The following is a 14,811-nucleotide window of genomic DNA, read 5'->3' as shown; positions in this document are numbered from 1 at the left end:
TCGTTATCGTTAACATCACCGTATTCGCCAGAGCTGTGACCACCTTCAGCGCTACCGATCCTGTTCTAACCCTATTTAATCCTGTGTAATATATACTTGGAGAGACATTCCTGTTGAATTTTTGTAGTGCAAATTGTCATCACATTCATGAGCATGAAGGATGAGACATGTAGGTTCATTATATCATGGTAAACTGTATCAAAAAACGAATCAAATCTTGAAAACGAATTACATCTCAGCAAAACTATCAGGATGTCAACTAGCAGAAAGGATAGATAGTACTCTGGGTTTTTGGGTGAACAGCTTGTTTAACTGAACATTCAAATGCTGATGTAACAATGACAACCGGTAATCTAAGTAGTTATAGAACACTGGCTTCAAATTCTTTTTTAAATCTGCTCTTCAATGGGTTAAGCTTGGCCGCATAGACAGTGCGGTTCATATGTAGATAATACACAAACACAGTAGGGACTATAAAAGCACAAACAAGCAAACGTTATTAAAGGAACGCACCACGAGAATGTGATGCCAGTTTGTGCGGGAGCTGGAGGACTTTCGGAGGAGGAGAGCGGTGGGAAGGACTGTATTAAACACACAGAGGCAATATTGATCTTTCATTCAATACCCAATTTTCTGTCATACAGCAAAACAACAGCTGGGTCCCGGAAGGGAATGAAATTAATCTCTAGCTCAAATATGGCTCAGGTCCAACATCAATCAACATTATCGGATCGTGGCTCCCTCACACATGTGCACACATGCTCACATGCCTGCACAAAGATCACTCACACACACTCGCTCACACTCACACACACACACCTGCAGAAAGATACACAGATAGTCCACTCACACTCATCGATACACATGTACATTAACACTCCCACACATACAAATACATACAATACACACCACATACATTCAAGCAAACAGGTATACACACACACACACATACACATACACATACAAACAAACACACACACAGACATATTAAAATACACACATGGGCATGCACACAGACATACAAACACAGATACATGCGCACGCACACACAAGGTTAATGAATCCATACACTCTCACTTCACTCCACGCAGGCAAGTACAGACACACACACACACACACACACACACACACACACACACACACAAGGTTAATGAATCCATACACTCTCACTTCACTCCACGCACGCAAGTACAGACACACATACACACACACACACACACACACACACACACACACAGTAATCCTGTTCCTATGTCACTTCACAAGACTGAGTGGTTTGAGAGGATCAAAGACCTGCTGTAATAGCTGGTAGAAATCAATACGCAAGGCAGCCTGACTAGACTACCCACCATTACTTCAAAGAGTCCCCCATAGAGACACACACACTCACACATACACACAATACGCACACTATCGCTCTAACACACACAATACCAACAACCTGTTCTCACAGGTCACAAGCACCTACATTTGGCCTGCACTATGTGAGCTGAGCCGTTTAAAATGCCCGTTCGCATTTTTGTTCGTTCTGCAAATCTGGGCGGTCTCCCTCTCGCTCTCCAGCCTCCGATGTACTCAGAAACTCCGTCAAGTGTACGCTTTTGTAATTACCCTTCAGGAGAAACCTCGATGAAGAGATTGTAGCAAATGGTCCTAATTGCATGAAATTCTGATATACTACAGCATGGGAGGTAAAACGCTGTTTTATTATAGCGTGAACCCTACCCAGCCACCTGGCTAGGAGTAATTGAACAGGACTTCTGTGGTTATGGTGTTTCACACAGGATAAATGCACTTCATTTGTCTTGGGCTTTGGGGCACACTGTGTGTGGCCACCATACTGTAGCTCCTAGGAGCGGCTTTTCTGTGGAAACCCTGTATCGAAACCAGACCTGAGTCAAACATGTAATCGTTTTGGATTCAAATACTTTTATAAAGCTTTAATAAGCTTGTTGGGTGTATTGAAACCTATTAAACGCTCTCAGAAAGTGCAAATCCCGCCTACTGGTCCTCTGGGTTGGCTCAATTGAAGCAGTCAAGCTCAATCGAGCACAGAGGAGTATTTGCATACAAAACCATTACGGAAATGACAACGGTCTGTTCCATAACTCAAGTGCAAATGACCTACAGTTAATGCCGGTCTGGGCGACGTGCTGGAGGGAGTTTGGGAGGTCGGGTACCTGGGTCCGGGGGCGAGGGGCTGGTCCTGGGAGGGCTGCTTCACCTGCTCCTGCCCTTTCTCCTGCATCTTCAGGAAGTTCTGCGCCTCCTTAGAGTCCGACTCCACCTCTTTGGTCACTCTGTGAGAAGAGCACACATGTAGCACGAAGAGGTCAGAGGTCAGGGGTCAAGGGCTGAAAGAGAGCACTAGTCCCTTTTGCCGTGACCTTGCGACCTTGCGACGAGGAACCTGATACGGAAACGGTGCCGGGAATACCGGTCTTCCAGAACCTTAGAATGCCGGATTCCAGAATACTTTAGGCATTCAGGATGTTCTCGGGTATCGTAGCCTGCGTGATGTCACTGGAGAGAGAATCAATGCCATGAGTCCATTAGTGACCGGGCAGAGCTAGGATGGGTGTGGTCCCAGTGGGCTGTATTGGCACACGGTTGGCGTTACACCACTGATGTCATCACTCAATATTGTACATGACCTCGCTGCTGCGCGCGTGCGCACACACACACACACACACACACACACACACACACACACACACACTGACAGTAACAGCGTGTTGAATGTCATGGATGGAACATAACGGAGCAATGTTCAACTTTGCTATAACCCTGAGCCGTTTAGTCTCAGGTCTGACCGGTGGACCAATCCCTGCAACTCTTTTTGATGCGACCTCTGAACTCTGGAGTCCCTGGGGCGAGAAGAAAATGTGAGGGAACACCCCGAGTAGAAATGTCACAGAGTGAGGAGGCATCTTTTGTGTGTGTGTGTGCATGTGTGTGTGTGTGTGTGTGTGTGTATGTGCACGTGCATGTGTGCATTGCATAATCTCTGCACACAATTACACTCAAACAACCATTTTAAAGCCATGTAGCTGCCCCACCCACGATACTGGTCACTGTTCATGCTCCAATAAAGCTGAGAGCTCGCTTTCCCAACTCAGTGGAGCTGCCGAGAGCTCTCTCTCCCCTCTCATTGCAGCTTCGAAGCCGAGTTTTGAACAGAGTCACCATCAGCGCAAACTAGAGCGGGCGTTCACATGACATCCCCACACCCACACCGGACAGGCTTTTCAGCACAGAGGACATCAACACCCTGTAATAACCCACACTGCTGTTCTCTCTCTCTCTCTCTCACCCTGCCCTCCCTCTCGCTCCCTCCATCCCTTCCTCTCCTCCTTTCCTTTCTTCTTTTCTAACATTCATCTGCCTACTCATAGCCAGCCCTCCGCTCTTCTTCCCCCCCACACCCCTCCTCACCCCGCCCTTAGCACACTGACTCACGTACCTGATCGATAACGCAACACATGCCAATATCTCAGCAGTCCCAAAGCCGGGTGCCAAGTGTCTCAGACAAAGGCCTCCGACTTCCCTACGTGAATGTGAATTATAACAAGAAGGGATATTCACACACACACACCCACACTCACTGTCTCACACTTTATCACTTTCGCTGTTCAGTTGAATAGAAAGATATCTAAAGTTCCACCACATTAAAAGTGTGTGTGTGCGTGCGTGTGTGTGGGCATGTGCCTTTGTGTGTGCATGTGGGATTAATCGAGCTGACTACAGGGAGAGAAAAGCAAGCAGCAAAATATAACTCAGGCTCCTCCATTATAGGCAGCCGCTGTATGTGGAGAAGAGGTTTCCTACACTCATAATATTTCTTTCTGGAGCAATTGAGATTCCAATGTTTATTCTGCATATTGCACATAGATCCAACTGATATACTTTTTGCTACTCAAGTGAATGACATCAGAATGCAGTTGAAATATATTCGGGCCCTTATAATGCATTATTTTGTAAATGTGGAGTGAAATAAAGAATTCAATTGTGCGCATGTGTGTGCATGTGTATGCATGTGGGGGGGGGGGGGTGTTCAGCAAATGCTTGCAATTAAATAAAATGCAAAGAGGCCATTTTGCACTGGCAGCAGCAATGTGATTTTGACTCATCAGAACCCCTCCTGCCTTCATCTGAATGCAACCCTAACCATTCCCAGCCATTATTCCTTTTATGCAACAAACCACGCAACAAGCAAGCTTCACATTAAAGTAATCCCTAGTCAAATTTTCTGCACACGTGAAAACAGTCAAGGCTGTGGTTAATGCTGCAATTGTGAGAGGAGAACAGGGCTAATATGATTAATGAGATTGCTACACAGGCTTGGCATTTTCTGTCACTTGGAGTCACTTAAGTGTGGACTTCTGGTGCCCCCTGGTGGAAGACAACAAGACCTACATGCAAACCGACATCCTCCCAATGAACCAGAAGCGCAGACTGGGGACTTACCTAACTTCTTCACCGGCAAAGTCAAAGACCTTTGTGATGGTGATCTTGGAGGGCGCTTTAGCCTTGGGTGCTGGTTCTTGAGGCTGTAAGGGTGTGTCAGTCTTCTTATCTGGGGCTGCAGTCTGTGGAGGCAAGAGAGGCCCAGTTAACCAACCTTCGCCAGACCCTCTACTTTAACTCATCCTACCAGCTGCAACAGCTTTCTGCATGATTTTGCGAGGTGGAACTACACTGAGATGACAAACAGTAGCAGTGGAACTGGATAAGATGGGACACCGTGAAGGAAACGGATTTAGTTACTCAGCTGAACTGTGTCTGTGGGCAAAATTGACAGGTGTAAGGCTAGCTGAAAGCCCTGACTAAATTCCTGAATTCTTACACACCTCATTGGAGAGTGTTTAAAGCTGCTAAATAAGATTAAATTGGAGATAAATGCTCTGAGAAACTTTTTAAGATCTCACAATTTCAGCTTTGTTAAAATGGAAAGTGGGACTTTATGTTATGCAAGCAAAGATTAGTTCACGTGTACCGAAACAGGAAGAGTCAAATTTTGTGAAGAATGTCACACCTACACCCTGACAATGGCTGTGTGATGTCGCTATGCATGGGCTGCAGTCCACTTTGCCATCTGCGATTTTAAAATATCTTTTGGGATGTGCCAATTCAAGGCTGTAGAGAGACAGTCGACCAAGACTCAGTCTTTGTTGTAAAAAACATTTTATATCTATGTATAAAACATGTTTTGGCCCTGTACTCCTGCACAATGGATGTGAAATAAAACAATGAATATGAAGTTACAGTGAAGCTTTCATTTTTGAGCATTTGCATCCATATTGGGTGAACCATGTAGAAATTGCTGCCATGCTGTAGTCTGCACATACTGCTAATAACAGATTGGCCGGATTACAGTTGGCTAAAAAGTACTTAGAAAAGAGCTGTGGAACAAAGAGAAAGAAAATAACTGCCCATGATCCAAATTAAAACTCAAACTCAAAACTCATTAGATGGCACATCACCTTGCAGCAGACTCCTTATGGGTAGATGTGACCTGTGTGTTACATCTCCCTTAACAGACGGATGTGACCTGTGTGTTACATCTCCCCTAACAGATGGATGCGACCTGTGCGTTCCATCGCCCTTAACAGACGGATGTGACCAGCACATTACATCGCCCTTAATAGGTTAAGCAAACGGCAGACCTCAGCGGCCTGTAGCGTAGTGGTTAAGGTAAATGACTGGGACACGCAAGTTTGGTGGTTCTAATCCCGGTGTAGCCACAATAAGATCCGCACAGCCTGCATTGCTCCAGGGGAGGATTGTCTCCTGCCTAGTCTAATCAACTGTACGTCGCTCTGGATAAGAGCGTCTGCCAAATGCCAATAATGTAATGTAAACGGGGAATTTTCTTGAATGGCAAATTCAATAGTGCAATCTGAATCCAATTGAACATCCAATTTCATGTGCTGCAGACAAGATTGAAGGCAATAATCCACCAAAACCAACACAAACTGAAGATGGCTGCAGTACAGGTCTGGCAGAGAGGGAAAATGCCCAGTGTAGATGAGAGGTCTATGGGTTGCAGACTGCCCATAGTCATCAAATGCTTGTACTAAAGTACTAAATATGATGACTTGAAATGATTATGTTCATTTGTGAAATTATTTTTCGTCCCCGAATATGTAAGAACTATGTATAAAAAGGGCTGTAATTCCTACATGGACCACTGGATATGGATGTAAATACCCTTAAATTAAAGCAGACAGTCTGCAGTGTAACCACATACAGTATATGCAGTTTCATTTCAAATTGAATATGAGTACAGAGACATGAAACACACGGTAAAACCATTGTATAAGAGTGCCAGGAGTCCCAGGGAGTGATATTTTTCACATTTTTTAACACATTTATTTTTCCTTGCCAAAACACACCTTACTAGGAACTTATTTATAATGTTACTTAGCTGTCGCTTTTATCCAAAGCAACTTACAGTTCATTAGACTAAGCAGGGGACAATCCCCCCCTGAACAATGTTGGCTTGCTTAAGGGCCCAACAGCTGTGTGGATCTTATTGTCGCTGTCATGGCTATACCGGGGGTCGAACCACTAACCTTCCGGGTCCCAGTCAAGTAGCTTAGTCACTAGGCTACAGGCTGCAATTATTTATTGCCATAAAAAGCATGTCAATACCTCCGTCATTCTACATAACAGCTGAATTTTAATATGGCTCAACATGTTGTACCATATAGGCCAAGGCTACACAAACCCTGAATGACAAATGTGTTGCTTCTATTCAAGCCAGGCACGTAACCACCCAAGTCCACAAATCACCGTCATACAGAAGCTGCTGATTGGCTATTGCTGGTAATGCTCATGGCCAGTGAAAGCTGGACCTTTTTCTTTTGCACAATGGCTTTGTGACCATCACCCAGCTACAATTTAGTAATGTCAATTTGGTACACTAAACAGAAAAAGAAGCAGGGCTTGATCCACACTTCGTCCTTCATCGAGACTGGAGCCACACACGCCTGCGGGAGGTTTCGATTGCGGTACCTGTGGACTCTTTTCGCTCGGCGCCGATACCGATACCGGGGTGGACAGATTGGGTCTGGGACCAACGTCACTCAGGAAACTCGCCCACAGATCATCGGCCTTCTTCTTGTCTATTTCCCCCAAAGGGCGCGGGGCAGGGCGGCTCTCCTCATCCTCACTGTCCTCTCCCTCCTGCTTCTCTTGAGTACCCTCCTCTTGCGGGGTACCGCTGTGCTCCCCTTCTCCCTCCAGCTGAAGCCCCACTTTCTTCCTCTTCCTGTGATGAAGAAAGGTTAAAGGTCAAGATAAAAGTCACCCTTAAGCTATCCGTTCAAAGGGACACGGATTGGCATGAAAATGTTACGTGTGTTTGACAGAACCTTGAATTTGACATTTTTTTGGAAATACTGTTCACTTGGATACATTTTCAGTTAAACACACCTGGAGAAAAGAATGTCAGTAGGCCATCAAAGCTTAATTAGACTGGAAATTAACAGGGTGCAAAGTCAGAAATCAAAAATGGTAAATGGTTGGCATTTATATAGCGCCTTTATCCAAAGCGCTGTACAATTGATGCTTCTCATTCTCCCATTCATACACACACTCAACACACCAACGACGATTGGCTGCCATGCAAGACACCGCCCAGCTCGTCAGGAGCATTTGGGGGTTAAGTGTCTTGCTCAGGGACACTTCGACACAGCCCGGGCGGGGGATCGAACCGGCAACCCTCCGACTGCCAGATGACTGCTCTTACTGCCTGAGCCATGTCACCCCAAAAGGGCACTAGGTTCTACATTATGTTCTTAACTTAATGGCAAAACATTCCTAATTCTATTTACAAGTAGTTTCCAAACTTAACGATATAGCCTATTTGACAAATTGTTCGACAATGATTCTTAAAATACGACAACGACATAAGACGACGAAAATTATAATTATAATTATATACAGTGTATATTACAGTTTTATGCGAATTTCAGTCACAGAAGCGTGATCTAAAGCCGGTTCCCATATTAGGGTAGCCTCAGGACAGCTTTTACTGACACTAGCGAGCATCTAATTGTTTATGCTGTGAATTGTTTCACCGCAACGCAAACTCTCACCTCACGCCAATGCCTTTAACGCTCTGCTTCTTCTTCTTCTTCGTCTTCACATCTACAGACTGTTGCTTACCACTGTGTTCCGCGTCAAACCCCTCTTCCTTTTCGCACTCGTTCATGTCATCTTCGCTCAGGTTGTCATCTGTCAATAAAATGCAGCAACAAAAGCCCAAACACATCAGTCAGTTTGCTAAATTCCTGCGTGGAGGCAGACTGGTTGAAACTAAAACCATCGCCAATGCCAATGCCGGTGATTCCAATGTAAGACAGCATATATTTAATAGCTTGTACTTGCTAGCTTGTACACCGATAAGCTAACCTAGCTAGCCCAATAATAAACACTTCCCAAAATGTAAATGTAGCTAAGTGGCCAACCTTACCGGATGGGACATAGTCCTCATCTTCACTTGAAGAATAATCGTCCGAATCGTAATCAGAGTAGTTCATTTTTCTACCTGCAGCTGATTCTATCCGCTGAAACAACAACAAACACAGAAAATGATGAGATGTGCCCGGAGCGTAGACAGGACAGGCCCACATGCGCACACAATGCCGACCCTTGTAACTACGGAAAGCTCATAGGTTCAAACGAAACTTCACCAAGGTTATGAATAGAACGTCGCTTGAATGGAGGAAGAGTAAATACAATCGAAATAAGAGAACGTTTTTAGCGTAAAAACGTATCTCAAGAGACACAACCCAATCTCAGATTTTGACTTTACATATAGTTCAATAAATTCCAGTAAATGTCGATGAATGCTTTAATATAAAATGTGGTTATATATGTTGTGATCGTCGACAATCTTTATTTTCACGCCGCTATACTCTGATTGGCTCAAATGTGTCACATCAAGTGTTTACACCAATCAAAACATTTTATTGAAATTAGGTTACTGTAGGTTACGCAGCGTGACGACATGACGTAGCGACCAAGTTTTTGTTTATGAAGTACGTCCAGGAAGAGTGGGAACGTCAGATATCAACACGGAGCAAATGTCAGTTTTCTCGTGGTGTTATTTTGTTATTTGTGTTCGGCGCTAGACTTATTTTGCGTTTCATGTCTCAGAAATCCAGAGCGGATACAGTGAAATGGGGTTTGTTCAGCAAATTCTCAGCTTGAATGTGCCGAAGAACGGTAATGTTACGGCGTTGAGCGACTTCTCAGGTGAGATTGATCCTCTACGTTATATCTTGATGTGTTTCATGAAATAGTTTTGGTTAACCTCATTACGAAACTATAAATGTAATTCACTAGCTAGCTAAGCATCGTATTTTTCGCATTACCTTTTAAGATTTAGCCGCGAAGCTGTTTGCCTGATTAAGATAGTAAAAACTAACTCGCTAGACCGCTAAATAACGTTAGTACAGCCAGTGAACGAGGTGCTAGTTCCTGGTTAGATTCAACGCAAGTAGCTAGCGAGCTCTACGATATTACTATACATAGCTAGCTAAAATGGCGTTAATCGTACCCAACCAGTGTTTATATGACAGGGGTTAGCTAAGTGGCTGTCATGTTTTTAAATTTCTAGAAAGATATATTTAAGATTTAAGATAAAATGGAAGCAACATGACCGTTCTAGACATATTTCTAGGCTATATGTTACCGTGTTGCGAATTAGCTCTCGTGTTTAATCGTAATGCTAGCTAAGTAAGAGTCTCGTAATATGTTCGCTGTGTTTACTACGGATCAGATAACTTGTGGTTTCAGGTGTAAGAGTGTAAAACAAAGAAGCTTGTTTATATAAATGGCACAATCATTCAGATCAGTATGTCCCAGCCTCACATCATTTGAAGTCATCCCTGGTGTAAAATCAAGCTATAACCATCTTGAAATGCCAGCTGTTTCAAAACATGAGCTGGGCACACCGTGTTGTGTATGGAGCTGGTTGAACTGGTCAACCAGCTCCATGCAGGTTAATGCAGGCATATGGCTCTAACTTGCACACTGAAACTTAACTGCACTGTGTGAACTTTACTTTATGCATATAATGCCAGCATGTAATGCCAGCTATTAACAGGGCATTTGTTCTATCCGAGTATTCAGGCCTCTATTGTAATTCAGGCAATCACTTATTTATGACCCTCCTTCATTCAGAGATGTGGTATGGCGTGTTCCTGTGGGCCGTCGTCTCTTCTCTGGTGTTCCACTTGCCCGCTGCCCTCCTGGCACTGGCCACGCTGCGGAGGCACAAGATGGCGCGGTTCATGCCCATCGCCATCCTGCTAATGAGCATTCTGGGCCCGCTGTGCGGGGGCGTCCTCACCAGTAAGTACCCCCGAGACTACACGCCCAGATTCCACTCTCGGTCCTCAGACTGCACTGCTTAACCCTTAAAGGCATAAGATCACACATATGTGACTAGATTGTTCTTAACAGAACTTTCTTATCCTGATGTAACAATCATTACTGGCAATTGAAAACAATAGATTTGTAGAACACTGACTTAGAATGTTGAAAAAGCATTCCAAATAACCTCCTCTCTTAAAGGGTTAATCCCAGTCATCTAGCCTCAGTGTACAATAACTCCTTTGCTTTCAATTTCCAGTAGTGATTGTGAGATCAGCATTAGCACCATTCTAATCACATATTTGTGGTCTCACACCTTAAAGGGTTAATACCAGTCTTTGCACTCTGTTCTGTGTCATAACATAAAATAAAAAAACATAATGATGAGAACAGGCTGTACAGCCCAACTATATTCATCACTTACCTACAAAGTAGAGCACCCAGCACTGCACCAAATTTGGAAATGAACCTCAGAAGGGCCTCTGCCGTTACTACATTCTTACTTGCAGCTATTCCATACATTGGCAGCAGTTTAGTTGCCCTACTTTGTACTTTAAGAATGATAATAGTGATCATTGTCATTGTAATTTTCATACAACATATTTAATGTAAACTACAGTGGCTCGTTCCAGAGTTTATGTATCTTTCTGGAGTCTGATTGACACAGGCATTGTATAACGTGATTTATACAAAATATTAACTTCTCCCTGCAAAATCTATGTTGCCTACCTCCTGTCCTCCATGCAGTTTTTTTACATAATAATTCAAACCTGTCCTTAATAATAGGTTGCACCATAATGAGATGCAAGTTAAACTGACATAGTTTAGTAAAACGCTCAACAAAGTAATTTGGGAAAATTGTATTTCAAAGAGCCTATCACGTACCCTTAGTTTTTAACTTAGCATGCATATTACAATGAGTTACTGTTTCTACAGCACTAATCTCAGTCTCTCCACTCTGTTATATAATATAACTGCATCACTAATCAAGTTGGCTCACAGAGCAGATTTTCCGGATTTAATCTAGAACTTTCTGGATTAATAAAGGAAATGGGTTGAAATATGAATTGGGTGTGCTTGTGCCTGTTAAAAGCGCCATTCTCTCCCTCAAACCCTTTCCTCTCTTTGCCCCGGCCAGGTGCAGCGATAGCGGGCGTGTACAAGGCGGCGGCAAAGAAGATGATCCCTCTGGAGGCCTTGGTGTTCGGCGTGGGGCAGTCCTTCTGCGTCCTGGTCATCTCCTTCCTCAGGGTCCTGGCCACCCTATAGCAGCCGGGCGGAGGGCTGTCGCCATGGCTGTTGCCGCGGGTGACGGGACACGGCCAGCACCCTGCCGCAGGAGACGCCACACAGACCTGCCCCCTCCGAGGCCTTATCTCCAAAGTCCGGCTGCGACTGTGTCTCAAAGGCCGCCCCCCGGGAGCCGTCCAGGGGCTTAAGCCTCACTGAGAGCTGCTCTGAGGCCCCCTGGCTCCCCCCTGGCTCCCCCTTCCTCTTTACCTCTGTCCTAGTCCAGAAAAACAGGAGCAGCTGCCAGCTTCTGAGTTCTGGCTTTGTTAGAGACAGAAACTCCTCGCACACCCAGACCAGCTGAGAGCAGTCGGCAGGCCACACCGAAAGTAACGCTCACGAACAGCTCCAATTTAAAATGCAAACGTGCTCGGCAAAGACACTCCCTGGTCGATGTGCTATCCAGGCATCCCCCCGTGTTTTTTAAAGACTCAGGACCCTTATTTGAAACTTACTGTGGAGTGACCAGGCAGTTTAAAACGTTTGGCTGGTGGATGGTGATGTCATAGCTGTGAGATGCAACTTGTCATGGCACAACCTATTGGATGGACCCATAGTTTTTTTTCTGATACAAAATGACTGCTTTTATTTGGACTAGGCTCTCTGTATCGCACTTGAACCAATCAGAGTCAAGCCACCCATACATCGGTCCAATCCAGTGCCAGCTCATACTGCAGTCTGGAGTTGAGGGGAATACAACTTCTCTGTCTCTCAGTGACTTCTTGACCAAGGATGTAGATAGTTTTTTTTCCCCTATGCAATGAGCTTTGATAGCTTTTCTCCCTAAGTAACTGTTAAGGCTTGGGATAGCTGATCCCAGAACAGCGTTTCTGGAGCACTGACTTGCCCAAGGGAACGGAACATCTATGTTATTTCTTTGCTGCCAGGAGATCTTTTAATCCAGTCCCTGAAAAGAAAGTCTGCTTTTTGTTTGTTCCAGAACACTTGTACTTCAGATTATCGTGAACTTTGGAACTATGTCAGGATATGTATTTAGCTACTTATAACCTTTCTATTTTTCAATCTAACTTATTGCTTTTCTATTTCATAGTTATAATTTTCCAAATTTGGCCTTTTTTGTTACTGATAACTCTTGCATCTGTTGTATTCCTTGAAATGTGTGTTATTCATGAAATTGCATAACTTAAACTTTCGAATTATGAATGTGAATTTGTTTTCCATTTTATTTTGTTAATTGTTAAAATAATTTGTACATTTCTCAAACCTTAACCAAAGAGAACAGAGAAATAATAATAAATGTAGGAATTATTTAGTTTTGAAATGGAGTGAAAACAACCTTTTGGATCCTGGCTGTTCAAAACTTCATGCGGATAATGTGCTGAATGTTAAAATCTTATGTGTGGCTTGTGAAACTGTGGTCCAACCCTGAATAATTTAGAGTGGCTTAGTAGTTTTATTTAAAAACGTTTGATTACTGTCAAACAGTTATATATTTATGCTGCAAAGGTGAAAGATGGGTTTTCCTACTTTAAGGTTTAAAAACAATCCCTGATTGTTTTGTGATTAATTCTGTTGATAATCCTTCGCCTTGTAAGTAACTTACACACTGCAAGTCACATGATCTGCGTGCCTGGACCAGCATTAACTCCCAGGCCAGAATTTTTGGTTCACTGGAAGAGGTCCACCAGGAGTTAAAACAGAGGAGTGCAAAGAGTGGACATGATGGTATTATTAAACCATTAAAATAACTTGTGTTTGGCTGAATGTGTCACATCCTTCTGCCAAAGCCTATTCGAGACCGTTGAAGCATCAGGAAGAAGTCATGTGTTGCTTTCATGCCCCCACACAACTGAGTGAATTGAGAAGATAAACTATATATTTTATTACTGGTAATGTGGTTTGCTTGAGCTTATAGCAAAGGTGATGGCATTTAGGATGAAACATCTTCTTTTCTTTTTTTGTAATGTGACTATATATTATAGTACAACTGGTTTGCCCTTGCAGTCTTGCTATCAGTTTTAAAACATTTATTTTTGGATGAATATTTACTTTATGCTGTTGCAATCGGCATCAACTAGTGTCATTTTAAGGGCCATGTTGATTTGACCAGACTACAATAAGTGCCAATCCTTGTTAATGCTTTCAGTTAATAAAAAATATTTAAATTGTCATATGTAATTCTTCTTCTTTTGTTCCGGACTTTTGTGGTCTCCTGACTGAAACTACAAGGGTTGAATATTTTCAATGAAATCAACAGAAAAAAGAAAAACGAGATAAGTTAACATGCTATATCGGAGGTTGTGGCTTTCTGAATTTGGAGAGAAATAATAATGCAAGAAAAATGACATTGGTTTAAGACAATGCAAACACATTTATGTTCTTTTTTTTTTCAAATGCAGTTCAACAAAAAACATGACCTAACTAGTTCTCCTCAAAGAATCTAAGAGTGGTGGTGTGCCAGTCTGCACCACTGTAACAACCATGGAGCACCATCTCTTTGTCCTTGTTGCTCTACCTATAAGCAGTCAGGGGAGAGATGTGGCTTCTGTGAAGCAGCAGCAGCAACGCTAATCAGAAAAGCATCACTGCTTACGTTGTCATGGGTCTTTGCTTCAGTGCCAGGCTTTCGGTTTGGCACACGTGCTGTAACCCAAACAATTTCAGTTTTGCTTTAACATGCATAACATTAAGACAAAAAATGTGTGTGGAACTTAAATACAAAACTGCGAGTTAATCTAAATGGCTTGGCGCTAATGTGCCTAATTTTGTTCTCCAAGAAATTGTGCCACTGAGCCACATTTTCATAATATATGGAAAGCAGTTTTATGTTTCGCTTTTTTTTTTCTGCTCTACTGAGCCAGAATATGAAGTCAAAATGGAGGTACACTGAACCAAGATTTTGTACCCTTATATCCTTACCGGTTACCCATTAAGCCCAGTGTTTACATATTTCATAATATTTCTTCTAGTAGTTTTTATTTTTATTTTGTTAAGTTTATACATTGAGTCACAAACCAGCGATTCATCTTTTACTTTTGATAATTATTTAATCATTTTCATAAATTACATTTTCTCTGAATAGATGATACAAATGACTAAATACAGATTATAATATAAAGATCATTAGCCTAAATTTCTTAAACCTTAGTGTTCAAATTCTTCTTTTCTGGGTGG

General features: G+C 43.0%; 2 protein-coding genes across 3 annotated transcripts in view; one reads left to right on the top strand and one right to left on the bottom strand.

The window, feature by feature from the left end:
* The window catches only part of cfdp1 (craniofacial development protein 1), a 54,500-nt gene extending 45,667 nt beyond the window's left edge, over window positions 1-8,833 (bottom strand). Inside the window, exons 1-6 of one of the 2 annotated variants that reach the window (XM_061247156.1) lie at window positions 8,700-8,833; window positions 8,480-8,573; window positions 8,103-8,241; window positions 7,018-7,273; window positions 4,468-4,589; window positions 2,181-2,300 (exon numbers count right to left, since the gene is read on the bottom strand). In XM_061247156.1, the coding sequence (XP_061103140.1) occupies window positions 2,181-2,300; window positions 4,468-4,589; window positions 7,018-7,273; window positions 8,103-8,241; window positions 8,480-8,546 (704 nt within the window). In that variant the 5' untranslated portion in view covers window positions 8,547-8,573; window positions 8,700-8,833. Of the gene's footprint in view, window positions 1-2,180; window positions 2,301-4,467; window positions 4,590-7,017; window positions 7,274-8,102; window positions 8,242-8,479; window positions 8,679-8,699 lie in introns of those variants that run through there. The other variant, XM_061247155.1, reaches the window with a different exon arrangement.
* Window positions 8,834-9,044: 211 nt separating this feature from the next.
* tmem170a (transmembrane protein 170A) lies at window positions 9,045-13,808 on the top strand. The gene is made up of 3 exons (XM_061246205.1): window positions 9,045-9,264; window positions 10,195-10,365; window positions 11,525-13,808. Exons 1-3 carry the CDS (start codon window positions 9,189-9,191, stop codon window positions 11,653-11,655), a joined length of 378 nt encoding a protein of 125 aa, XP_061102189.1. The 5' UTR covers window positions 9,045-9,188; the 3' UTR covers window positions 11,656-13,808.
* Window positions 13,809-14,811: the final 1,003 nt, after the last annotated feature.

The sequence above is a fragment of the Conger conger genome, chromosome 6, assembly GCF_963514075.1.
Source record: "Conger conger chromosome 6, fConCon1.1, whole genome shotgun sequence".
NCBI lineage: Eukaryota > Metazoa > Chordata > Actinopteri > Anguilliformes > Congridae > Conger > Conger conger.
The sequence above is the reverse complement of the archived record's forward strand: the minus strand, read 5'-3'. Positions and strand labels throughout refer to the sequence as shown.

Excerpts from the sequence above, each read along its gene's own strand:
- tmem170a (XM_061246205.1), top strand. The coding sequence starts at position 9,189 with ATGGGGTTTGTTCAGCAAATTCTCAGCTTGAATGTGCCGAAGAACGGT. Across the intron at positions 9,265-10,194 it reads GGCGTTGAGCGACTTCTCAG|AGATGTGGTATGGCGTGTTC; the intron begins GTGAGATTGATC and ends TCCTTCATTCAG. Across the intron at positions 10,366-11,524 it reads GTGCGGGGGCGTCCTCACCA|GTGCAGCGATAGCGGGCGTG; the intron begins GTAAGTACCCCC and ends TGCCCCGGCCAG.